This window comes from Amblyomma maculatum, chromosome 1, assembly GCF_055883805.1.
Source record: "Amblyomma maculatum isolate TAMU_Amacu chromosome 1, ASM5588380v1, whole genome shotgun sequence".
NCBI classification, from domain to species: Eukaryota; Metazoa; Arthropoda; class Arachnida; order Ixodida; family Ixodidae; genus Amblyomma; species Amblyomma maculatum.
The window spans coordinates 418,402,707-418,430,580 of record NC_139344.1 but is presented as its reverse complement, the minus strand read 5'-3'; the positions used below and the strand labels follow the sequence as shown (position 1 = coordinate 418,430,580).

Sequence of the window (27,874 nt, the reverse complement as noted above, 5' to 3'; positions counted from 1 at the left end):
AGTGGCCGGATAATTTTAGGCGTACAGGCGCCTGGAATATGACACCTCTTCACATTTATTCTAATCTGCACAGCCTGTCATTTAGGGTTCACATGAACTAAAATTTTCTTTTATAATGATTAGTTTCTTCTTTAGGCAAGCGCGATCTCGCGATTGAGTGACAACATATAATATAGAATACAGGACGACATCTCGCTCTGTGATCTTTCTGTGTGCCTTCATTAAGCGCGAACTTTTATGTGTTTACGACACAGAAACCAGCTAGCTCTACAAATCCTATCGACGCAGGCGCTGTAGTTATCATGACTGCAACCGCACAAAAAAATGGTCAAAAGACTAGGAAAAGAGCTGCAGATTCAAAGCTGACAGAAATATTCTGCGGGTCATTCCTCACTTTTCGCACTATACAGAAGCAATGAATTATTTCTGCATTGCGCAAAGCAAGTCTAGACTGGCAGAATAAACATTCTTTTAGTTAAATGAGTATTTTTATCTTGTAATTTTTACTACATACATGTTCGCGTAGAGTAACGCTTGTGTCTCTACTATGCTTCCCTACTTAAAGATGGCGGTAGCAATCAGCTTTCAGGCTTCATCCAGCTCTCAGTGACTTTCATACGCGTGGCATGGGAAACTGAAGTCATACATGAGCCATGATATATGCAGATGCTTGCTGTTTGCTTAAGATCGCCTCCTGCAAATTAACGCGCTGCGCCTTCCTCTAGTGAGCCAACAGAATGTTTTTGTAGGTGTTCAATGGCCCCTGTGAACTATGCCAACGCAGGCATTCGCAGCTTCGCCGGAGTTGAAGACACTCGTCCCGGTGAACCCGATGTTGACGCCGATTGTACGGCGACACAATGGACTGACGTTCCGTGACCGGCGCAAGGCCAACTTCCTCTACCAGTGCGACGGTGAGCCGACCTGAAGCCGTCGCTTACGCGGCCACAGATTTTATCAAGTTGCACTGAGAAAAGCATATAAAAATGTGATTGAAATATGTCGGCTCTTAAGGTTTCACTAGACCGACATAGCAGCGTAACACTTGTAATAAGCCTACGCAAACTTCGCTTCAACGTAGACACATCTCACGAAGTTTTATTTCTTCCCTGAAGCGTTCTCGCATTCGCTTGAGACAAACAGAAACATTAAGCGTTGTATTAAGGGTTTTGAATGCGATGAAGAGTGGCCAATCTTTTCTGTAATATATATTGCGGCCCTGTACACACGCAGCGTTGTTGTTGCAGTGTATAAGAATAATATTGTTGTAGCTGTTAGTATCCGCGGCTTTCATTATGCATTCATTTCATTAGGAGGTGAACTTATCCATGCCTATCGCATTACTCCCGATCGAGAAAAAACTGCATATATTGCACGGGTTCACAAGACAGTGGGCAAATATTACTCATGATCAGTTTCTTCACTTCTTATGCCAGCATAATATATATCCGGGAGCTGCATATCAGAGCCAGCCTAGCCACAGTAGCTTAGATATTGGAGCGCACGCTGCTGAATTCAAGGTAACCGAATCAAATCCCTACCATGGTGACCACTTTTCGAAGAAGGTGAAAAGCAAGGCACCGTTTATTATGTTTATTATGCGATATCAGTGCAAGTAAAAAAACCGCAGGTAGTCGAAACTTCTGGACGCCTCCACTTCGGCGTTCTTCACAGCATGAGTCACTTTAGGACTTAAACCGTATAACTCATAAAGCAAGCAAACCACCATCAGTGTAGTTTTCATCGCTGCTTTCACGAACGCAAGGCCGAGCGCCTGCAAACGCTTGCACCGTCCTTTTAGCATCCAGTCTTCTTTTTCAAGTGAGAACGACAAAGGAAGATCAAGTAATATCTGTAGAACCCATCGGATGGCCACATGCTCGTGCACATTCAGTTGTGTACGTTCTAAGGAGCTGATCATTGTAAATCAGTTCGCACTCGAGTTACTCATTTCGGAAAACAATACTAGGCCCCGAAAAGCAAGGTGCCTTTGTAATCTATGTTCTTTCATGAAGAAGTATATTGTCAAAAAATAATGCTAGATGTTAAAAAAAATAGAAAAACAAATCATAGCTCTCAGCAGGCTGACAGTATGTCTGCACGTTCGGATCAATACATTGGATAGAATTAGAAAGAATGAGAACGAATCAATGGCAACAAAGATTCGGTTGCAAGCAGTGCTTGCTACAGACAATCCCACGAAGTTTCAGAGCGACAGCTGGAACTACATCTTCTCACAGGGAGCTGATGCATTAACAGCCATCTGAACCGAAAGGCCGGTAGTCGTGTGAAGGTTTTGTGAACAAAACTGACAGCGTCCAAATAAACTGCTTACGTATTTAACAATTTGACCTGCTTTATATTCCTGCGACGCAGCGGCGTGCACCAGCAAGCCACGGTGTGAAAACGAAGGGTTCGTGGACAACACCTGCAAATGTGTCTGCCCGCCAAACACTCGAGGAAAGCGATGTGAGAGGCTCCGTCGATCGTACTACTGTGAGTACATGCCAAAATTAACTTACACTTTCGGCTCGATTTCATGATCTGATGGATTCAAGCCTTCTTTTTTTTTTTTTTTTTGTAGAAAACGTTGCTTCATTATTTCAAACCGTTCAGTTTGTATCTGTGGAATTTAGAGCCGAGCAGCTCAATCGCAATGCTGGCCATCAGTAACAACAGCCATGGTACGTTTTAGTTCCCAGTGCTTCAGCATCACACTGCCGAACAACTGTACAGGAAAAACATTGCTTACAGTCGGTATTTCTGCAACCTTTAGAGGCACTGCAGGAGACAAGGAGCCACCGACACGACGCGAATGAGGGAATTCGGCAATAATTACCACCACTTACACAAGTGACAACTCTAATCCACATTAAAACACCAATGCTCCTCATCTGTGTTGCAACCTCTGTCTTGCACAAAGCTGTCATTATGCATGCTGAATATCTGTGTATAACTTGGTATCACTCCCGGGTGGTAAAAGAGGGGTCTCTCACTGGACATGGAGTCATAAAGAAAAACCCTACTATAAGGCCAAGAGGCAAATCCACGGCATGCGTATCGCAAAGAAGGCGCTTGTGCGGCTTAATACCTTATCCACATTACCGAGGGGAGGCAAGGGCTGCTTATGTTGAAGTACATATTTATTTGTCTGGGAAGACTGCAAAAAGTGATGCGATTGCAAGAACAATTATATAACTTCCTAAGCTAAGAGGCTTGAAGGAGCTATACTAAAAACTGTCGCTGAACGGACGGGTTGGTGATACATTTTTTAATACAGCAGCGCAAAATACGAGGCAAATCCTTTCTGTGTATTTTCTTCCCAGTACAATTACTACTACCCGTACTACTACTAATGTTAGTAATGGCACGGCCAGTCTCGAGCGGAAGCGCGCGCTCTTCTCGACGGCCTTCTCAATCGCCGCGGAAGCAATGGGGGCGTTTCTCTCTGAGTTATGCTCTCCACCACCGCAAAGGGCGCGACCACCTCCCATTACCCTCCGCGCCTGTTGCAGCGGCGCCTGGTGGTTTTAGCCTGTTTGCGCACTGTCAATCCGCTGTTTTTTATTATGCGTAGCACCGAAATGAAATAAAAAAGCACAGTTTGTTTCAGTTGCATGTCACCAGTGTATTCCACATGTTATTGAGGTCTTTATAACAAAATCTGCCAGTTAGAACCGTTAACAAGATAACTCATTTTGCGTTTCCAAAATTATGACGAGAATAGGACAGATCCATTCTTTGCAAATGTCCATACCGGATTGGGAAGTACTATAAGTAATTGAGTTTGTTAATGGAAGGTTTTCACGGTCCCGTGTATATGGTATTTAATGTCCGAAGGCAAATCAGGCTATGTGTGAGGAGCGCCGTAGTAGAGCTCCTGCAGATTTCGGTCACCTGGTTTTTGTTAAGGGGCACTCCATTGCGAAGTACACGTATGCGTTGACGGTATCGCTTCCAACGAGACGCGGCTGCTGTGGCGGGCATCGAACCCGAGAAAAATGAAAACCCCAAATTTCAAAATTCGCGCTCCTAGATATCAGCGTGTAAAAATATCTAGTACGACTACCGCCACCGTATTCCGTTTTTTTTTTTTTTTTTAGTTTTTTTAGATTTTTTTTTGCCACGCAGGAAGATGGTAATTTTATATTCTAGAGTATGCATGCTGGAATTTGCTGTCAAAATTGGCTGGTTTTAATGCACACATTATTTGCGTTTTTTTTTTTTTTTTGAGATTCATCGCTGATCCGAAAATAGCTCTTTGGAATAACTTCAAGAAATGGCAGTATTTATTTCAGGGAACAAAATTTTTCTGAGGTTGACGTGCTTCTCCTGTTTAGAACTAGAACGGGAAAATAAGGCGATAACTACCCTGTTGCGGGTGTGTTTCTTTAAAGGTTTTCAGCTCAATATAATCTGCTATGCGCTTTTGGATATGCTATATCGACACGTCAAGAGCTCGCCAGCGCTATCATGTGCTCCACGCCGAGTTGCTTTCAAAACACTCTAAAGTGACAGATGCGACGGCGTCGAAGGTGCAACTCTACAACGGCTCCTGCCACAGATCGTACTTAGCTAAGTGAAAGAATGGACATAGCTTCAGAGGAAAGCTCAAGTATTTAAGGGGGTGAGTCTAATTTTCTGCTTTCTTAAATTTCCTACAAGAAGGTTTAGTTATGAAGGGGAATGATTTTTTTTCGTCGCTCCTCTCCTCGCTTCTGCACAGCATGTATTCGTGTCCGATGTCTTGATCAAAAGTTGTGTCGGTCGCAAGAGTACACACTCTTTCAACCGACTGATATGTTCTCAACCTAACGCGTATACGACCCAAAAAAATAAGTGTACCGTATTGGGCAGCCATTTGCAACCGTGAGTAAATTTTTGCTTTTTACTCGAAATCTCTGAAGCTGTGGTAGTGGAAGCGCCACCGGTTGTATATGCTACACTTACTGACACCTTGACTGCTGCCACTACCAACACTCCTGTTTCTGTTTACTACATGTAGTATTAGAGCCGTAATAGTACTATTACTGCCGCTTGTGCTTGCAACTGCTACCAGCACCACCATCCATAATACCACATACAGGGTCTTGAATATTTGGGGGCTGGGATTTAAAAAATTCCTATGCAAAATCTACTGCCCCATTCGAGCTGAAATAACGTTCACAAAGTAGCAAAATATAGTCTCCGTTATCTGATAAGTGATTCAGCATCGGTACTTGCCTAGATGTTCCGAAATCGAGAAAAAACTGCTCTCGGCGGCGTGCACAATTTTCGCAGAAGAGTCGAAAAGCTGTTTTGACATGGTGCGTCATCTGTCGGGCAGCGAGGCAAGCGCGCCAACGGCCGGGATGGAGCTTGTCTCAATGCTCGACAGATGACGCACCATGTCAAAACAGCTTTTCGACTCTCTTCTGCGAAAATTATGCACGCCTCCGAGAGCAGTTTTTTCTCGATTTCGGAAAATCTAGGCAAGTACCGATGTTGAATCACTTATCAGATAACGGAGACTATATTTTGCTACTTTGTGAACGTCATTTCAGCTCGAATGGGGTAGTATATTTTGCATAGGAATTTTTAAAATTACAGCCCCCAGATATTCAAGACCCTGTATATAACGGCATTAGAAGTACTGCTAACAAACAAACCTAACGATTCGGCAATTCCTGCAAGTAATAAATACTACCTCTCCACGCACAGTTTGGTAGGAGCAACAAAAGCACCTTTTTTTTTTTTTTTTTTCATTGAAGGCACCAAGCACTGGTTGGGAGCTCTCAGTCCGTTTAGAGAAACCGGTACCTTTCCTCACTCTGTTCCTCTTATTTCCGCCGCCGAGGTCAGCAACATATCTCGTTTATTTCGCCTTGCAATGAAGCCGCCATTATTACTGTTACTAATGCGACCAGTGCAGAGGAAGGCAGCTGGCGGCACGCAGTAAAACATCCATGATTTCGGCCGCACGCGATTAGGACTTATTATCCTGCCGCGAGTAAACGCAGAGTCAAGTATTATTTTCAGCTTCTTAGGGTCCAACGTACAACGTGTGTTCCTTATAGATACATCGTGTCGTTTATCCCGATGATTTCACTGCCACTTGCGCCAGCCATTAAGAGTGCTCTTCAGTGTTATTTGCTGTAACAAGCAGGGATGGTGGGTGTGCCACAAAGAACAAAACAATTAGCTGTGGTTTAGCTTGTGGTTAAACCTGTAGTTACGCGAGAGCAATTTCTATGGCTGCGCTTAGGTTCGGCTTGAAAGTAAAGGCATGGTTTTTGCAAATAGTAGTTTACTGTATGGTTTCAGCTTTACTTATCCCATAGGGGAATCACTTCATGTATGAGCACTCCTTGCCTCTCGTCGCTCACAATTCTCATTTGGATGTAGAAGATTTCTAGCGGTGTGCCATCGTCTGTACGTCGAACTCCGGGGCACACCACCATCACAACGTTCGAAGGAACCTTCTGTCCTAGCAACTCGCAGTTGTCATTCGCCTGTACCCTACCAACTATGTCAGTGGCTTGCAACATGGGAGTTTATTGAGGTACTTGGACAGTGCAGATCAGCGACGAACACAGCGACAGCGAACACAGTCGGGTCCAACATGCGCATCGATCATGATGCCACTGACTGGAATGTTCCTCGTGCACTTCGTTCTCTTCACAATTACCCGCGGAACAAAGAGGAGACATCCTGGCGACTTACGGCGTGAACAAGACGGCGGGGTCATAATAGGGTTTGAGGCGCTGGATGAGAACAATCGCGCGTCCGCGCCGGCGTAGATCATGAGACGGCGTAAGAGGTTCCACCACACAATTAACCGGAGAGGTGCGCTCCAGAACACGGTATGGGCCATGGTATTTAGCAAGAAATTTTGAAGACGGTCCAGGAGCATTGGAAGTTACCCACAGCCGCACAAGAGTGCCAGACGAGAAGTCCGGTGTCGCGTTTTGGTTGTCATGGTTGGATTTATGGCGGTACTGGGTGTTAGCCGTGAATGCGCGGGCAATTTGTCGACAGTCTTCCACATGCTGGGCTGCTTGAGGCGCAGGAGTATACTTGGATATGTCTGGCTGATACGGGAGTATGGTGTCGATTGTAGCAGAGGGGTGACGGTCATAGAAGAGAAAAAAGGAGAGAGGCCAGTGGTAGACTGCGTTGCGGTATTGTAAGCGTAAGGGACATACGGAAGGACGAGATCCCAATTTGAGTGAATAGAGGCGACGTACATAAAGAGCATGTCGCCAAGGGTACGATTAAAACGCTCAGTGAGGCCATTAGTCTGGGAATGGTAGGCGGAGGTGGTTCTATGAATAATGTTACACTTTGTGAGGAAGGCTTTCACAAGCTCACTCAAGAAAACGCGTCCTCTGTCGCTGAGCAGCTCTCGAGGTGCGCCGTGGCGAAGAACAAATCGCTACAAAATGAAGGAAGCTACTTCTGACGGTGTGGCAGATGGAAGTGCGGCGGCTTCTGCATATCTCGTCAGATGATCAATGGCTACGATAGCCCAGCGGTTGCCGGCTGCAGTGTAGGGAAGCGGCCTGTAAAAATCAATGCCGATGCGGTCGAAAGGGTGTGGTGGGTTGGTTAACGGCAGCAACTATCAGCAGAACGTTGAGGCTTGCGACGTTGACAGGTGAGGCATGAGCGAACGTACTTGAGTACGAAAGTGTACATGCCCCGCCGGTAAGAGCACAGTTGTAGACGAGTGTATGTCTTGAGGACGCCCGCGTTACCGGATTGTGGGTCAGCATGGAACTAATCACAGATTTGCGAACGTAGCTGCCGGGGAATAACTAGCAACTACTTGCGGCCATCTGCGCAGTAGTTGCGGCGGTAGAGGAGGTTATCACGAATGGAGAAGATGGGAAGCATGGCGGCGGAAAGCACGCGATGGATAAGCAGCTGTAGGATTGGATATAAAATCGAGGAGAGAATTTATCCAAGGATCTTACCGTTGCGCTGACGGCATGTCATGGAGGTGAAACGATGACGAAGAATTGTTGGAAGAGGAAAGGCTCGCGACCTCAGCTGTAAGGGGGCAGCGGGAAAGGGCATCGGCGTCGTGATGCTTGCGGCTGGAGCAGTAAACAATGTGGACATCGTACTTCTGAAGGCGAAGAGCACATCTTACCAGCCTGCCGGACTTGTCTTTCAATGAGGAAAGCCCGCAAAGCGCATGGTAGTCAGTCACTACCTCAAAAGGGCTGCCATAGAGGTAAGGGCGGAATTTAGTAAGACCCCAAATAATCACTAAGCACTCTTTTTCAGTAACAGAGTAATTCGATTCAGCCTTCATGAGTGTACGGCTAGCATAGGCGACCACGTATTCAGTATAGCCTCATTTGCGCTGAGAGAGCACAGCGCCGAGACCAACACTTCTGGCGTCCGTGTGGACCTCGGTAGACGTTTAGGCGCCGAAGTGACGTATGACAGGCGGTGCCGTGAGGATGCGGCGCAAAATATTGTAGGCATCGTCGCACATTGGCAACCACGACGAAAGTTCGGAACTGCCGGACAGAAGTTCTGTCAAGGGAGCAGCAATAGAAGCAAAATTTCTAATAAAGCGGTGAAAGTAACAGCACAGCCCGAGGAAGCTGCGTAGATCTTTGATGGAAGTCCGTTTGGGAAAAGCTGCTACGGCACGAAGTGTGGCAGGGTCTCGAGATACACCTTCTTTGCAGACAATGTGGCCGAGAATGGTGAGCTGGCGGGCGTCAAAATGACATTTTGTTCAAATTCAGCTGCAGTCCGGCATCATATAGGCAGGTCAAAACGTGCTTCAGATGGTAGAGGTGTGTGTCCAAGTCAGGAGAAAAGACGACAATGTTGTCGAATTGTACAGGCATGTCTTCCATTTTTGACCACGACAAATGGTGTCTATCATCCGCTCAAATTTTGCCGGAGCATTACAAAGGCCAAACGGCCTAACTGTAAATTCGTACAAGCCATCTGGAGTTACAAAGGCAGTTTCAGGGCGATCCGCTGCTTCCAGGGGAACTTGCCAGTACCCGGAACGTAAATCTAGGAATGAAAAGAGCTCGGCGCCTTGCAAGCAGTCGAGAGCGTCGTCGATGCGCGGGAGAGGGTAGACGTTCTTGCGCGTAATCTTATTAAGGCGGCGGTAATCGACACAGAAGCGGATCGAACCATCTTTCTTTTTTACGAAGACTACAGGTGACGCCCAAAGGCTTCTTGGGGGCTGAATCACGCCGTTCTAGATCATTACGTCGACTTGGTCTTCAATAGCGTTCGGTTGCAGACAAACAATAGGGGCGCTGTCGCAGTGATGCGTGGGTACCGGTGTCGATGCGATGAGTAACTGTAGAAATTTGACCTGAAGAACTTTGATGAGAGTCGGAAGGAGGAGCCACAGTCATGTAGCAGGTTCAAAAGCAGAGTGCGCTACACAGGAGGAAGATCAGCGTCGATGGAACGCAGGAACAAGTCTGTAGAGGGGGGAGCAGGCACATGTGAAGGCGGGCTGAGCGCAGTCATGGCAGAAAGCGGCGCGTCGTCAGGTTCCTCAGAGATCAGAAGGGATGCTACTGGCTGGATACTGCCGAGGCATTCACCATGGCGCAAAGCAGTAGGGGTGTTAAGTGGATTACAAACCCATAACATGGAAAGGCCAGCGGAAATGGCGAGCACAGCATAGGGCAATGGAAGCCACTTGCGGCGCAGGAAAGCATGGGCTGGTGTGAAGGGAACGGTGCCATCAATAACAGAGGCACAAGCGACACGAACAAGCACAGAAGAGCAGGGAGGAAGGTCGATATATTCGGCAACGAGGACTTTAGCACAGGAATTCGATGGATCAGCGTCTTTCAAGGCATCGGACAAAGTCGAGAACCCCACTTCAGCTCGAGCACATTCGATAATAGCAGCGTGAGCGACAGGAAATCCCAGCCTAAAATTACAGCGTGTGAGCAACTTGGCAGCACGATGAACTCAATCGTATAAAGGCAATTCTGGATCACTACTCGAGCGGTGCACGCTGCTGAAGGCTTGATATGCTGAGCGCTGGCCGTTCGCAACGAAAGTCTCGCAATTGGCGTCTTCACTTTCTTTAAAGAACAACAGTGCTATGCGTCCATTACTGAAATCGCAGCACCAGTGTCAGTTAGAGCCATGACAGCAACACCCTTGACGAAAACTTCAACAAGGTTGGCTGGCGACAGATGACGACTTGGGAAGTTCGACGGGGTCGGATTTCTCGCCTCAGGAACTGCGGCCTCCAGTTTTCCTCACCTGAAGCGTTCTGTCGGCGTCGCATCAGAGAGATAGAGCGGCGTCTCGGTGACAGTGAACGGTGGTCGGACATGGCTGAGTGGTCTGGGGAGAAAAGACCGCTGGCTGGAGCCTCAGTAGGCGCGGAATACTGTGGCTTCGAAGACTAGTACTCAGAACCATGAGCAGGTGGTGCTGACACTGGGAGACGGTTTCGGCAATGACGGGAAATATGCCCAGCCAGCCCTCAAGTGTAAAAAATTGGCCGGTTATCTGTCGTGCGCCAGGGATTGCGTGACCTTGGAACCGGTCGAGTAAACTGCGCAGGTTCTCGAGCAGGAGAAGGAGGCGGCTGAACGTAGGCAGGTTGCGGCAGAGCCTATGTAGGTGGTGGGCGGGCAGCAACAGCCGCATATGTCAACGGGGCTGCGACAGGCATGGATTGAGGGGCTGGCGGAAGAGATTCAGCTACTTGTTCTTGAATAATCTGCCGCAAACTGGGAGCTAGGTGTGATGAAGGCTCTTCATGGCAGGACATAAGGGAGAGCTGTCGAGCAACTTCTTCCCAAATGAAGCTCTTGATTTGTGGCAGGAGCACGGAATGTTCACCTGCATCTGTCAGGCCAGCAAGCGACTCAGAGTGCATGGTGCTTGCTGGAGTTATGGCCCTTTGTTTGCGGAGTTCATCAAACCATTGACACAGTGTGACAACTTCCGCGACGACGCGGATATCTCGAGTCGTCAGCATCTGAAAGGCGTCGTCATCGATGCCTTGCAGAATGTGCTTGATCTTGTCGGCCTCTGACATCTGAGCTTTTACGCGCTTACACGAGTCGATGACGTTCTCGATATAACTCGTGAAATTCTCGCCAACCTGCTGAGACCTCGCACGCAAGCGCGGTTCAGCGCGGAGTTTCCCCAGAGCCGGACGGCTGAAAACTTCAGAGAAGCTGGCTTTGAACATGGACCATGATTGAATGTCCGCTTCACGGTTCCGAAACGAAAGATTTGCTACGCCGGTGAGATAGAAAATAACGTTGCTGAGCTTCGTTTCCGCGTCCCATTTGTTGTAAGCGCTCACCCGCTCATAGGGTGTGAGCCAGTCCTCGAAGTTAAATGGTCGTCAGAGCCACTGATGATGGCGGGGTCTCGCTGGCGGAGGCAGCCGGGACAGATGACGGGCGAGCCAACACGTACGCCTTGGTGGTTCCTGTCTTCAGGCATCGCAGGAGATGGTAACGTGCGGCTGCGGAATTCCAGGGCGAGAGGATAGAATTTACCCGGCACCTCCACCAAATGTTAGATGGGGTTTTTTGAGGTACTCGGACAGGGCAGGTAAGCTGCGAACACAGAACACAGTCAGGTCCAACACGCGCAGCGATCACGATGCCACTGACTGGAATGTTCCTCGTGCACTTCTTTCTCTTCAGTCTTCTTCTTCTTCCTTCTTCTTCTTTTCCTTCTACTATTTCATCTTCTCACGGACAGGCACAGACAGGCAAGGCAAAATGAGGAGACTTAGCTACAAAAGACGAGCGCAACCAAAAAGAGGAGGCTCGTTCTAACCATTGAAACGTGGTACCAATCAGGTAGCTCCACCGTCAGTAATTTAGTCATTATGTACATAGATGATGAAAATCGTTAATCAAGTGCTTTGACGGGAGCTTTGGACAGTTACCTTCGCATATAAGGCGTGAAGTAGAATATTTGAACTTCAGTTCAGTTCAGTCGTTCAGTCGTGTCCGACTCTTCGTGACCCTATGGACCATATCACGCCACGCTTTCCGGTCTCTCACTATCTTCCTAACATCACATAACTTCACCTGCAGCGCCTAGAGGATGCAATCTAACCATCTCGTTCGCTTCCAAACCCTTCTCCGGCGACCCTCAACCTTTCCCAACCTCAAACCTTTCTCCAGCGACTACTCTCTCTTCTCATCAGATGACCAAAGTAGCTGAGCTTTAACTTTAGAATTTGACCCTCCAATGAGCAGTCAGGGTTTATGGTCGACAATATCGACTGATTTGGGCCGTCCAAGGAACTCTCAAGATTCTCCGCGAGCACCACAATTCAAACGCGTCAATTCTTCGCCGGTCAGCCTTCTTCACAGTCCTACTCTCGCATCCATACATCACAAATGGAAATACCATAGCACGAGTTACGCGGATCTTGGTTGGCAGACTAATGTCTCTGCTCTTTACTAGGCGGTCAAGGCTAGCCATGGCTCTCTTTCCCAGGAGTAGACGTCTCCTAATTTCATGGCTGCAGTCTCCTTCCGGGGTTATCTTGGAGCCCAAGAAGAGAAAATCTGTCACAGCTTCCACTTCTTGTCACTTGATGCTCTAGGACATGATGGGGCAAGACGCCATGATTTTTGTCTTTTTAATGTTAAGTTTAAGCCCAAACTTCTCACTCCCTTCTTGTACGCGCATCAGAAGTCTCTAGAGTTCCACTTCACTTTCTGCCATTAAAGTGGTATCATCCGCATATCTAAGGTTGTTGATAGGTTTCCCAGCAATCTTCACTCCAGCTGAAGACTCGTCCAGACCGGCCTTTCTCATGATGCACTCAGCATATAGGTTAAATAGGCAGGGCGACAGTATGCAGCCTTGTCTCACTCCTTTCTCAATCGGAAACCAATCAGTAAAACCATGCCCAGTTCTGACAGTGGCCTCTTGCCCTTCATACAGGTTCATGAGGAAATCGATGAGGTGATTTGAAACTCCCATCTCTTGGAGAGCTTGCCACAATCTGCTGTGATTTACGCAGTCAGACGCTTTCGCATAATCAATAAAGCAAAAGTAGATAGGTTTTTAGAACTCTCCTGCTTTTTTCGTGATCCAGCGAAGGTTGGCAATCTGGTCTCTAGTTCCTCTGCCTTTGCAAAACCCAGCTTGCACGTCCGGAAGCTCCCGATCCCCATACTGCTACAGCCTACCTAGGAGCATTTTCAACATCACCTTGCTAGCATGCGAAATAAGCGTGATCGTGCGGTAGTTGGAACAATCTTTGGCACTGCCGCTCTTTCGAATAGGGATGTAAACTGATCTCCTCCAATCCTGTGGCCACTGCAGAGTTGTCCAAATTTGCTGACAAAATGTATATAGAACGTTAACAGCGTCATCATGGTTGAGGTTTTGAAGCAACTCAGCTGGAATGCCATCAACTCCGCTAGATTTGTTCTTAACAAGTCTGGCTAAGGCCCATTCAACTTCTCACTTCAGGATGCCCGGCTCGAGGTCAGTAATCACAGCCGTCTTATGTTGGGTTTGCACATCCGGGTCCTTCTTGTACAGTTCTTCTGTGTATGCCTGCCACCTCTTCTTTATCTCTCAGGCTTCCGTGAGGTCCCTGCCTCGTTTGTCCTTTATCACGCCTAGCTTAGCACAGAAGCTTCCTTTGATATCCCTGATTGTCTTATACAGAGCTCTTGTGTTCCTTAATTGGCTGTTGTCCTTAACTGCTTGGCACTGTATGTTCAGGAAGGCATTCTTATCTCTTCTTGCGATTTTCTGAAAATCCGCATTGAGAGCCTTGCATCATTTTTTTCCCCACATAACTTTTGTCATCCTCCTTTCCTCAGCTATTTGCAAAGCCTCTTCTGATAACCAGTTTGCCTTCTTGCATTTCTTTTGCTTTGGAACTACCTTAGTAGCAACTTCTTGTATTATATCACGAACATCAATCCACATCTCTTCAGGCTCTCTCTCTTCTAGATCTAATTCTTGAAATCGATTCCTCACTTGAACAGCATATTCTGATGGAATTTGATCCAGATCATACCTGAAAGGCCTTCTAGTTTTTTGCGTTTTCCTCAATCGAAGCTTAAATTTGGCAACAAGAAGCTGATGATCGGTGCCACAATCGGGCCCAGGCCATGTTTTTACTGCTTGTATAGCGCTTCTCCATCTCTGCCGGCAAAGAATATAATCAATCTGATTCCTGTACAGACTGTCCGGTGAAGTCCATGTGTACTGGCGCCTCTTGTAATGTTGAAAATGAGCATTCGCTATCGTCAGGTTGTTTTCTAGACAAAACTCTACTAGCCTTTGCCCAGCTTCATTTGGCTCACCAATACCGAACTTGCCTCTAATTCCTTATATATCTTCACTCCCCCCTTAGCATTCCAGTCTCCTTTGAGATAGATGACGTCTGAGGATGGATTACGGTCTAAAAGGCATTGTAGGTCCGCATAAAATCTCTCAACGTCAGCTTCTTCAGCAGTAGTGGTCGGTGCATAGACTTGGATAACTGTTATGTTGAAAGGGTGACCTTGGATCCGAAGTGAAATCATTCGGTCGTTTTTGGGGTTCTACCCTAGCACTGCTTTGCCCATTCTTCTGTTTACTATGAGAGCAATCCCATTCATTCTCTTGGATTCGTGCCCACAATAAAATACATAATGGTCGCCGGAGTTAAATTCTCCCATTCCGGTCCACTTGAGCTCGCTGATACCCAAGATATCAATGTTCAATCTGTCCATTTCTCGCTTGACGATATCCAGTTTACCTTGCGTCATAGATCTTACATTCCATGTTGCTATGTGATATATCTCCTTGCAACATCGGACTTTCCGGTCGCTTCCCGACACATCCACAACTGAGCGTCCTTTTGGCTTTAGCCCAGCCGCTTCATTCGTCCTGGAGCTACTAGGAATCGCCCTTTGTTCATCCTCAGTAACATGTGGGACGCCTTCCAACCTGGAGGGCTCATCTTCCGGCGCCATATCATTAATGGTATTGTGACTGGCCATAGGGTTTTCTTGGCAGGAAATACTGGAGTGGGTTGCTATTACCTTCTCCAGTGAATCACATTTTGTCAGAACTCTCTGCCGTGACCTGTCTATCTTGGGTGGCCCTACACAGCAGAGCTCCCGACTTCATCGAGTTTCGCAAGCCCCTCCGCCACAACAAGGCAGTCATCCATGAAGGGGTATTTGTGCTCGGTCTTCGTTTATTGTCCTTCACTTCGTGCCTGAGGTTCACATCATAGACTTACATCCTAACTTCACGCAAGCTCTCGAAATTAGTACATGGGCTTCTCGTTTGTACTACCGCCGTCATACGCTGAGCATCAAAAGCAAAACTAGGAATGTTTGGCACACACCATTAATTTCCTCTAGCTTACCAAAACCTCTTCAGCGTGGAGTAAGGAAGAACGTTGCACATCTCCAGCGGTAAGAAAGCGAAGGAAAAGAAAGCCACTAGCGTATATAGGCCTTTTTAGTTTCGATGCCTGGGTGCAGCCATCTTAGTCTGATGGTGGCGCCCCGTATGAGCCCAACTGGGAACGTCCGCTCCGGCTCCTCATGACGACATCTTGGGCTGTGCTTTGCGTGTTGATGGTGCGTTGTGGCAGTGTAAAAGTGCTGTTTCGCGGTGCACGTGAAAGCTATCCGACACCTTGGTGCTATTTATGGTTTCTGCGCGCCAGCAAACAGTATACCATCCGTTTGGTAGCGGCGGCGGCGACAGAGGCTGTTGGCTCATACGCATCTTCTGCTATTCACAGGAATCGTCAATCACTGCATGCTGTGCGCCTTATCACCTGTCCCACCGACCGACCGACTGCTTTGGCATCGCTGAAGAAACTGCCATGCGCAAGACTGACGCTTCCAAGCTTCACCGCCAGGCCCCAGAAAAGATATAAAAGCCCCGCAACAAGCCCCAGCCAGCACTTGGTAGCGGCGGCGGCGACAGAGGCTGTTGGCTCATACGCATCTTCTGCTATTCACAGGAATCGTCGATCACTGCATGCTGTGCGCCTTATCACCTGTCCCACCGACCGACCGACTGCTTTGGCATCGCTGAAGAAACTGCCATGCGCAAGACTGACGCTTCCAAGCTTCACCGCCAGGCCCCAGAAAAGATATAAAAGCCCCGCAACAAGCCCCAGCCAGCACTTGGTAGCGGCGGCGGCGACAGAGGCTGTTGGCTCATACGCATCTTCTGCTATTCACAGGTCTGATTTATTGCTGTTTATTAGCCCCAATAATCTTGCTTGTTGCTGTTGCCGCTGCCAAGTGCATTTGAGTCAAGTGTGTTTGATAATATGCCGCGGGAACTTGAAAAGTTGCGGGATGAACTGAGAGATGAATTTCAGAAGGGCATTGCTGCATTGCGAAGCGCAATCGAAAGAGATTTCCGCAAAGACCATCGAGAACTGACTACAAGCGTCGAATATTGTAGCTCCCAGTTTGATGATCTGAAGGCTGAATACTCTGCTCTAAAAGAGGAAAACAAGGCGTTGAAAGCTGAAAATGCAGCACTGTCCACTGAGCAGGTTTCTTTGAAAAAACTGCTAACTAGCTACGAGCAGCGCCTAACTGAGCTTGAACAATATTCAAGGCAAAAAAATGTGGAAATCAAGGGTCTTCCTTTTGATCAGAACGAACATCTGCCAGAGATACTTCTGAAAGTTGGCGAAGCTATCAAGGAGCCGATAACAATGCAGGATATAGAAATTTGTCATCGAGTCCCGACAAAGAATAACCTATGCCCAAACATTATCGTACAATTCCGAAATCGGTCAAAGCGTGATGCTGTACTTGATAAAGCCCGACAATCAAAGATTACCACTGACAGTCTTCACCTTGAAACAGTTGCACAGGCAAGCGCTGCCGATGGCAATTCTAACTCCGAAGTTGATTCAAACGGCAGCCCGTCCCGGACTCGTGCAGCAATTTATGTTAACGAGCACCTTTGCCCCACATTGAAAAAACTGCTGGGAATGACTGTCACTCGAAAAAAGGAGAAAAAATGGAAATTCGTCTGGACGAGAAATGGACGCATTTTCGCGAGAAAGGATGAATCGTCCGATGCGATCCGCATTGCCTGTGTAGGTGACCTAGATAAAATAGTTTAAGGAGAGCTCGTTTCCCGTTGATTTTGTTCCACTTCACCATGGCCAAGCAGCTCTTCTTGCCCGCTGATGTTTCTAATTTACATTCGAAAAACAAAAATGTCACTTCTTTTTTTCATTTGAATTCTCAGTCATTGCGCAACAAAGAAGATGAGGTCTTTACTTTTCTCAAGTCGCTAAAATTCTCATTTGATGTAATTATGATAACAGAAACTTGGTATCGAGACGATGAAGAAGTTCTAACCCTCGAAGATCACAATACATTTTCCCAGCATCGAGTTAATAAGAAAGGAGGTGGTGTGATGTTAATGTTAAACAAATCTTTTAATGGCTGTGTTATTCCTCGTTTCTCCATGGTAGTCGACGACTATGAAATACTTTCTTATCGCTGTGGCTCAGATGTGTTTTCAGTGGTTTATCGTCCTCCCGGTGGAAATGTGTCTTGTTTTCTTTTGTTTCTTGACGATTTTTTGTCCTGGATAACTGACAATGGGCTGAACCTGATATTAGGTGGCGACATCAATATAGATTCTTTAACTTCATCTCATGAACAGCGTGAATTAAATATGGTTTTGGATTGTAACGGTTTTCGAAACGTCATCTTGGAGCCAACAAGAATGTATACAGGCTCATCTATCGATGTTTTTATCACCAATGTTCAGTGTACATTCACACAATCTGGTGTAATCTGTGCTCAACTGAGTGATCACTTACCAATTTTTCTCTTTGCTGATCGTGCAAACAAGCGTCAACGAAAGAAGCAAATAGTTCAAACATACCAAACGATAAACCCAGATACCTTAGAACTATTCAGAGCCAAACTTAAGGAAGTGTCCTGGAAGTGCGTGTACGAAATTAATGATCCAGATCTAGCGTATGATACTTTCATAAAGATAATTACAAGCATATATTTAGAGTGCTTTCCTGAAAGAACTTGCAAAAAGTCAAGGAAAGCTCGTAAACCGTGGATCAACAGAGACTGCCTCGAAATGATAACAAAGAAAAACAAACTCTGCAGCCGTTTCCTTTCTTCAAGAGCTCCCGATGACCTTAAAGCTTTTAAAAATTTCAGAACTCAGGTAACATCATTTCTTCGCCAAGCAAAGAAAGATTACATGAATAAGCTATTCAACTCCAATACAGTAAGACGAAGCGATCTTGTTTGGAAGGAAATTAACAATATCTTAAACCCTCAAAGAGACCCCCAAACTTGTGCATCGATCAAAATAGGCGACTGCGCGTTATCCGGAAGGCAGCTGGCCAATCGCTTCAACGATCACTTTATTTCAGTTGTGAGGAGTGCTCATGATCAACGCTCTGCAGAATATCTAAAATTTCGTACCACTGAAACTGCGTTTCTGTCGCCGACAGATAAGCATGAGATTCAAAGTCACTTCGCAACCCTCCGTAATAGCAGGTCTCGTGATATAGATGGCTTCCAGGTGCAACCCTTTAAATATGTCATTGATATTATCAGCCAAGTTTTAGAGTACATATTCAATATCCGCCTAGAAAACGGAGTATTCCCAAAGCGGATGCAAATGGCTAGGGTTTCTGTTATCTATAAAAGCGGTGACAGAAACGACCTCTCTAACTATCGTCCATTATCGATACTTCCCGTCTTCTCAAAATGTCTAGAAAAGGTGATGTTTAAACGTATTGATAGCTTTAGTAAAAAACACAACGTAATAACTACATGTCAGCATGGTTTCAGAGAAGGCAGGTCAACAGAGAGCGCCCTTCTTGTGCAGAAAGAATTAATACTGGAATCATTTGAAAAGAGGGAGCTTGTTCTGGGCATATTCGTTGATTTTTCAAAAGCGTTCGACCGGATCAACTATGAGACTTTAATAGCCAAGCTAGACATATACGGTTTTCGGGGCGTCTTTCTTCAGTTAATCCGATCTTACTTAACCTTCCGTTGTCAGCAGGTCAAGATTGACAATCAGCTTTCCGATATACAGGCTCTACGAGCTGGTGTTCCTCAAGGCAGCATATTGGGTCCACTGCTATTTAATCTTTACATAAATGATGTTACTAGTCTAGATAACAAATGCACATTTTTAATGTATGCTGATGACACCAGCCTATTTTTTAAATCAACTAATGTATATGATCTCTTTGGGCAGGCGAATCAGTGTTTGCTTTCCCTCCATGAATGGACAGCCATTAACTCCTTGGAAATTAATAACAAAAAAAACCAAAGCAATGCTTTTCCGTCCCAAAAATAGGATCATTGATTTCCTGGGATTATCGCTGTGGCTGGGTTCGGTAAAAATTGAGCTCGTCCCGGAATTTAAAAGCCTTGGAGTGTATTTTAATGAACATTTATCATGGAATAAACATGTAGATACTACGATTATCAATATAGCTAAGGTAGTGGGTATTCTTTCCAGGCTTCGGTATTGCTTACCGCAATCTGTAAAAAAAAATTATCTTTCAGTCCCTATTTTCTTCTGTTATAGGATACTGCTTTTTGGTTTGGGGGACCACCACCTTTTCGAATGTTAGCAAGCTTCATAGATTACAAAAACGAGCCCTTAGAATCATCGTCAACGTTTCTCGAGACGCACCAACAGAAGCGATTTTTTGTAAATTGAATATAATTCCTATCCCGCAGCAATATGAACAAACTTTATTAAGGCGCTACAGGACTACAGCCATAAACACAGCTATCTTCTTCAAAGAACTCTACAGACTTGAACGCAAGTCTCACAATTACAGCACTCGTACAAAAAATCATTTCGTCATTCCAGAAACCCGAACAAATTACGGACGGCAGAGCATTAGTTACACCTTGCCTCTTCTTCTAAACACAATTCAATAGTTACAGTGTGCAGATAACGCTATTATTTTTATTACCTCACTGAAAGTGTGCATTTCTGTAAATATGTTTTCCACACTGCGTGTATGTTTTTTCTTCCTTGCTGCAATCGTATGTCACCTTTTCTACAGTATTTAGTTAAACATTATATGAAAGTGCCATTTCGCCCTGTTGTTTCTGTTAAAATTATATTTCATTGCATAGTCAACTCATACGCCGAAGTTAGCAAGTTTTTGTGAGGGGCGCAGCCCCTCGTCAAGCCGTTAATAGGCTTTTTGGCTGCGCCCCTAGCATCATTGTGATGTTGAAATAAAGATGACTTGACTTGACTTGACATAGCGGCAGCTGTTGGAAACAGCCCTAGCGGCCGGGGTGACTGCGAAGAACTGTGCTCCACTTCCGCTGTGAGGATGTATCTGTTATATCTTTCACAATGCATGTATTTTCATTTATATTTCATAATCGTAATGGTAACTGAACACACCAACACAGCGAATGAACCGCACGGGCAGCTACCGAACGTGGAATGCAGATACTGCGAAAGATGCTTTCCAGTTATCGCCACATTGAAGTGCGACCCATTTCGATATAGGATCGAGCTGTCCTGCTTCAACAATGTATACTTTCAAGTTAAACCACGGTTCAAGACCAGCACATCACAGAAGTAGTGTCTAAAGTACCATCCGTCGACGTTTTTATAAAGCCTTGGTGTTCGTCCTGCGGCGCAACAACATCGCATACCACCGTCCCGAACCAGCATTGTTTGCACGACGTATTGTTGAGCAAAACATCTAAAAACGTGCGCTCTCAGCTGCGCCATGAAAGAAGACAAATTCGCACCACATACAGCAGCGCTTACGAAAGCGGTGCCACCCGCTGGCGCGGCGAACTATGGCACTCTCGTCGAGCGCTACTCCCTAATCGTCGCTAGGCCTAAATTGTTTCGCATCGAAGGCACATCCGACGACGCTTTGTAATTCCTCAGGGCTAGAGTAAATGGTCTCTCATGGAACTACCTTACTGCCAATCCCATAGTATCAGTAAAAGGAAGATGCAAATTTCAGTGACGCCTTAGCAGCGGAGCCAGCGTGCAGACGATGAGCTGCGCGCCGCACCAGTAACAATGTGTTGCGTAACTTATTTGTGTTTCAATTATCAATCACACGGTATGGGTCACAAATCCGAAAGAAAGATTTTTTTTTTCTTGCGGTCGGTTTATTGTTTAAGTGAACAAATTTTAGCACGCTCTTGCTTTGGCGGAAGCGATCCACCGTATCGTTGGCACGGAGGGCTTGCAGGAGGCACGGCCTGCCTAGCGTGCGTGGCTACTACGGCGGAGTGAGTGAAATGGGCATCATACTCGCGAGTCTGTCATTGGTCCTAAGCCTATCTGGCTTACATAAGACGCTCATAGGCGAATTAAATAAGGATAGACTGGAAAGAGGTGAAGCAGAAACATCACAGCCGTACTCGGACTGTAGATGCATGCTTCCCGCACAAGCTTTCAGCAGTCATATTGCGATTTCTTTGATTGTTTGTGCAGTCAACGATCACACATTGCTGTCCCGATGACATTACTACTAAAAGGGGCGCTAATTAAGGTAATTACGTCTCTGAAACCAAAACATACCGAGGTGCAAGGCGGCTCTGCTATGCGTGAAGTGTGCGATTGCACAGCCCACTCGGTACTAGCAATAATGGGCGGCGCTAGGAGTCTGGTTAGAGAGCATTTTCCTCCACTCCTGCTTGCTCTCGGTAAAAGAGTGTATATATATATATATATATCCGCTCGCCATTTGGCAGGAGGCTTTAGTTTTCTCCCAATGACAAATGAAATATATTACCTTTCAGTGAAGCTGTGTTCGAAGAGTTGCTCGTGTCTAGGAAAGCGGTGCTTGAGATCATCAATATCAGAATACATTTACCTCTAAATGTCGCTGTTGGGATATTATATAAGGGGGCGAACAGAAAATCATCTCGCAACACAGTGAGACCCGTAAATGTAAAAACAGATGAAAGACGCAAGCAAGACAGTATTGCGCGTATTTCAGTAATCTAATAGAACAAATGCTTTGAAGCAAAGTATTCAACACGTAAACAAGCCTATAAAGAGTGCAGGGCCTATCCGCCAAATTAATGTTCACTTCTGGTAATAAACAAACATTCTGATAATCACGGTTGAGTTGTATTAAAAATTGGAAAAAAATATTTAGAGGCTGCTAAGAAGGCAAAATTCTCCTTCTTTATGCTATGATGTCATGGTTAATAGATTGATAGAATGGTTGTTGTTATAAATGTTCAGCGGCAAGGTATATTTAGGTGCAACTAAACGATCATCCACATATTTTATCACTTCTACTACCTTTATTAAGTAGGATATATATATATATATTAAGTAGGATATATATATATATATATATATATATATATATATATATATATATATATATATATATATATATATATATATATATATATATATACATATATAAATTGCTTCAGTTCAGTTCAGTCGTTCAGTCGTGTCCGACTCTTCGTGACCCTATTGACCATGTCACGCCACGCTTCCCGGTCTCTCACTATCTTCCTAACATCACATAACTTCATCTGCAGTGCCTCGAGGATGCCATCTAACCATCGCGTTCGCTGCCTACCCCTTCTCCGGCAACCCTCAACCTTTCCCAACATCAAATCTTTCTCCAGCGACTCCTCTCTTCACATCAGATGACCAAAGTAGCTGAGCTTTAACTTTAGAATTTGACCCTCCAATGAGCAGTCAGAGTTTATGGTCGACAATATTGACTGATTTGATCTTCTGGCAGTCCAAGGAACTCTCAATAGTCTTCGCCAGCACCACAATTCAAACGCGTCAATTCTTCGGCGGTCAGCCTTTTTCACAGTCCAACTCTCGCATCCATACATCACAACTGGAAAGACCATAGCACGAGTTATACGGATCTTGGTTGGCAGACTAATGTCTCTGCTCTTTACTAGGCGGTCAAGGCTAACCATTGCTCTCTTTCCCAGAAGCAGGCGTCTCCTAATTTCATGGCTGCAGTCTCCTTCCGAGGTAATCTTGGAGCCCAAGAAGAGAAAATCTGTCACTGCTTCCACTTCTTGTCCCTTGATGCTCCAGGACTTGATAGGGCAAGACGCCATGATCTTTGTCTTTTTAATGTTCAGTTTAAGCCCAAACTTCTCACTCCCTTCTTGTACGCGCATCAGAAGTCTCTAGAGTTCCACTTCACTTTCTGCCATTAAAGTGGTATCATCCGCATATCTAAGGTTGTTGATAGGTTTCCCAGCAATCTTCACTCCAGCTGAAGACTCGTCCAGACCGGCCTTTCTCATGATGCACTCAGCATATAGGTTAAATAGGCAGGGCGACAGTATGCAGCCTTGTCTCACTCCTTTCTCAATCGCAAACCAATCAGTAAGACCATGCCCAGTTCTGACTGTGGCCCCTTGCCCTTCATACAGGTTCCTGAGGAGACAGATGAGGTGAATTGGAACTCCCATCTCTTGGAGAGCTTGCCACAATCCGCTGTGATCTACGCAGTCAAACGCTTTCGCATAATCAATAAAGCAGAAGTAGATGGGTTTCTGGAACTCTCTTGCTTTTTCCATGATCCAGCGAAGGTTGGCAACTTGGTCTCTAGTTCATCTGCCCTTGCGAAACCCAGCTTGCACGTCCGGAAGCTCCCGATCCACATACTGCTGCAGCCTACCTTGGAGGATTTTCAACATCACCTTGCTAGCATGCGAAATAAGCGCGATCGTGCGGTAGTTGGAACAATCTTTGGCACTGCCTTTCTTTGGAATGGGGATGTAAACTGACCTCCTCCAATCCTGTGGCCACTGCAGGGTTGTCCAAATCTTCTGACATAATGTATGCAGAATGTTAACAGCGTCATGGTTGAGGTTTTGAAGCAACTCAGCTGGAATGCTATCAATTCCGCTAGCTTTGTTCTTAGCAAGGCTGGCTAAGGCCCATTCAACTTCACTCTTCAGGATGCCCGGCTCAAGATCAGTTATCACAACCGTCTTATGTTGGGTTTGCACATTCGAGTCCTTCTTCTACAGTTCTTCTGTGTATTCCTGCCACCTGTTCTTTATCTCTGCGGCTTCAGTGAGGTCCTTGCCTCGTTTGTCCTTTATCACGCCCATCTTAGCACAGAAGCTTCCTTTGATATCTTTGATTGTCTTATACAGAGCTCTTGTGTTCCTTAATTGGCTGTTGTCCTCAACTGCTTGGCACTGTATGTTCAGGAAGCTTATCTAGCAACTATTGCTTAGTGCTGTTCATATGCGACTTTCCAACTTCCGCCTAATGGAACCGAATAATTTAAAAATGTTTGCCGAAAGTATGAGGATGTGGTATCCCCCGGTTAGACGACTCTTTAATTGGACCCCTATGTGAAAAAGATCCTTTTTTAAAAAGTGCCTCGAAAACGAACAGCTACTCAAGTTTACTGTCTTGCGGTGATTTCCGTCGCGATAGACGTTTTCGATAAAATTATATATATTTTTTGCAGAATATAAAACAAGTAAATTTGAAGCAAGCTGTCTGTGTGCTGAAAAAAACGTTGTCAAATCAAGGTCTATCTCGTGGTGTACCGCAGCTCGACCCAACTGCGGCGGACGCGTGATTCGTGAGACGACGATCGCATCTCCCGGATACCCGAACAACCAAAGGCCGCAGGACGGCCTTTGTGTCTGGTGGATACAGGTACAATCCCTTTCTTACTGTCTTCCCTTGTGCTCAGAGCATTAAGCACTGTAGTGACTAATGAACATAACAATGGATTGGCTTGTCCGGACATGAACTGTAAACTATTTTGTAGCACGTATTTAGATGCCCGCGGAGCGTTACAGTGAGAAATTCCCCAATATATTCTTTATTTCGCAACTTCGATGCTGAAACATTGTTCTAGTGGCTGAAGCATAGCGCTCGCTGTTTAGAGGTATATAAAGAAATGCGAATAGCGAGATGCCTACACGCTCAGCTGTTCAAACTAGTGGTCTTCCATTATTGCATCTCGGACTCTCTAGCGTGTTCTTGTTACACTTAGCTCAACCACGACTAAATAAATTCTAACCGTGAAGCGCGTAGGCGCCGCGCAGTCCGCATTTCTTTTCACCGTGATAGTGTGTATCGACCTGCATTTCTTCGCCTATCACGACAGCCTGCGAGCAGATTTTCAATGTACCGGATGTTGAATAAATAACCCAATAATGGAATGTCTTCTCTCTAGGAGACCTATAGTCATTCTTTAAGGTAACTGAGTGCGACATGAATGAAAGGAAATTGTGAGGCGAAATCACTGTTGCTTGCACACAAGAAGTGCACGCTAGTGAAAGGGGTAAAAATGTAAATAGATCATTACAACGGTAAATGAGAAAGCTCTGCAGTAGAAGGTTGGGTGGAGCTTAACAAAGCTATGCTGCATTCGGATATAGGAAGGAACTCTTCTTCCTTGCACAATGATATCCACTTGAAGCATTTTTTTTACTGCATGATTAATGACACTTGTAGCTGAAAAATTGAACAATCACCACCACATTGGACTGTTGTGATTATTTTCAGCGCTTACGTCCTGGCAACTCATTCTTGCTGCAGAAGTTTTGAAAACCGAACTATTTCTGAGGAGCTTATGGTTTCACGTAGCCGCTACGTTTTTACGCAGTTGTCGCTAAGGTTTACAAATTGGAAAAGTAGTTGAGCGCGCTTTTCCCTAGTAGTATGATGAAGAACGTGGAAGTTTGCTTTCGTAGTTTGCTTCATCCTTGCCTGCAACTTCATTGCAGGCTCCAGCCAACATGAAAGTACAGCTCACGTTCCCAGAATTCGACTTGTACGACCGGATTCGCGGGTTCTGCATCTACGACCGGCTCGAAATCAGACTTCAGTCGCTGTATCGGGGAGAGACGTGAGTACGCGCCGAAGTGATGGCCGCTTTCATCCTATTGCGGGGCAAACCAGCAGAGTTGGGTAAAAGTACTCGCTTACAATAAACAACAGTTTAAACCTTCTGGTGCACGCCAAACTTCAGGAGACAAGTAATGCAACAAATGACACTGTGACCTGCCTCAAGCTCACAATCGTAGTAAACTATTCCTTCCTACATGCATGCAAACGTAGCTGTGTAGTTACGCAGCGATGATAGGGCACTGATAATGTGAAGCCTGTGGCGGCATGCAAGAAGCGACAAGCACAACAGGACTGCACTGCACTGCCGCTAGTAGAAGATTGCTTACTTCTCATTAGGTTCCACTAATCATCTTTTACTCGCGCAGGTTCTGCAGCAATGAAATCGGGCCTAACAACGTGTTCACTTCCGTGGGGCCCTACGTCATCATCGAGTACCGGCCATACACCAAGTTTAAGCGTGGCTTCTCTGCTAAAGTCAAATTTGTTCCAGCTTACAATAACTAAGATGTTATATTTCTTGCGAATATATCTGACATTTCTGTGCTACCTGTCTAGGTGAATCTGGAATAGCGAACAAATTATGGCAAGGTGGTTTTAAGTCACTTGATAGCATATCCACTAAATTCATCCACTGCACTTATCTTTTGTTAAAGATAACATTATGCCTCAATATATCATTCCTCAAGCCAGCACCCACACAATGAAAAAAATGTAATGGTAATGTGGATCACTTTCGCAACTAATTACCTCCACTTCAGAAACTTCCGGCGATGTTTGAGAATAATGTATATGTTGTGGCCTCGCGGCAGTCCTGTCATGTTTTGTTTCATAATTCATAAATATCTCCCTGGAAAGAAGCATATTTTTCTCGTGGAAAAGCGCAAAAGTGAAAGTGCGACATGTATGCGAAACATATAATAAAGGTATCTCTGGGAGATCAAAAAATACCTTCATTTCGTCTGTACATTATTTTGGATCATGAGCTCTTATGAGCACACTCTATTCTTGCACTTCAAGGTTTGATGACTCCGCTAGATGACGCCGCGATTGATGACTCCGCTCACATCCGGTAGCGAGAGTGAAAACTGATTAACGATGTTCATTGCGGAAATAACTTCTCGCCGAACAGAAGACCAGAGATCCGGATCATAGCTTCAACTTTCTGTCGTATTGTGGCGAAGACATGCTCTAAGCAGCATGAAGTACTACCACCGCTCACGACCTGCGCACGAAAGGCTTCCTCGATAACGGACACCTGTCAAGTGTCAGCTAAACACTGAAGCTTGTCCCTGATTTGTTTGTATATGCTATCGCACTCATTATAAGTGTAGAGCTCGGTTACAGTGTGCTGAATGACAAACTGCTTTAAACAGTTATGTTTACGGCAAAATGTTCTAGCATTTTGTCGATTTTACGATCTCTCTTCCGCTTCAAGAACCTAGAATTCATTCGGAAACATTGGTCGGATCAAATCCCTCAGAATAGCACTACATATCTCTTTCTCCAGATCAAGAAAAGGTACGTCGTCCAGGTTTCCTTCTTCTCCACATTCACCATCAGCGTAATCAGGAGGGGGTAACTCAATATTTTCAAGATGGGCTATCGTTTCATTCCTGCCACTCACACGATTTGCCATAACGATGGACGGTCACCGGCACCGCTGTCGGGTTGGCGTCGTGTCATGCTAATGCATCTGTATCAAAAGGTATTGCAGGCGCACTTAGAGACTTAAACTCTTCTGTTAATGGTACGATACGATAGCGTTTCATACACACAGCAAAATTTATCATTCCATTTTATAATTTGGTTTTTTTATTTTTTTTTTCTCATAGTTTGCCGGGCGATAACGTTACCGGTAAGCTCAGACGCCGCTTGAAACTTGATGCATACCAGTGCGCGTTGTGAGAAACGAGCTGTTTGCGTTCGATGCAACAACAAAGGACACTTACGTACCACATTAAGGGTATCATGCGATAACGTGTCACACATACGTATGATCTTTTATCATTTTCAATTTCTTTTTTCT

The 27,874-nt window shown here is 45.5% G+C and overlaps 1 protein-coding gene across 2 annotated transcripts in view; it reads left to right on the top strand.

Moving 5' to 3' along the window:
* The window catches only part of LOC146209186 (protein SpAN-like), a 32,792-nt gene extending 6,003 nt beyond the window's left edge, over positions 1 to 26,789 (top strand). For both annotated transcript variants that reach the window (XM_084596894.1, XM_084596886.1), the window contains 5 exons: positions 785 to 914; positions 2,377 to 2,496; positions 24,539 to 24,645; positions 25,725 to 25,846; positions 26,214 to 26,789. In XM_084596894.1, the coding sequence (XP_084453020.1) occupies positions 785 to 914; positions 2,377 to 2,496; positions 24,539 to 24,645; positions 25,725 to 25,846; positions 26,214 to 26,352 (618 nt within the window). In that variant the 3' untranslated portion in view covers positions 26,353 to 26,789. The remainder of the gene's footprint in view (positions 1 to 784; positions 915 to 2,376; positions 2,497 to 24,538; positions 24,646 to 25,724; positions 25,847 to 26,213) is intronic.
* The last annotated feature ends 1,085 nt before the right edge of the window (positions 26,790 to 27,874 follow it).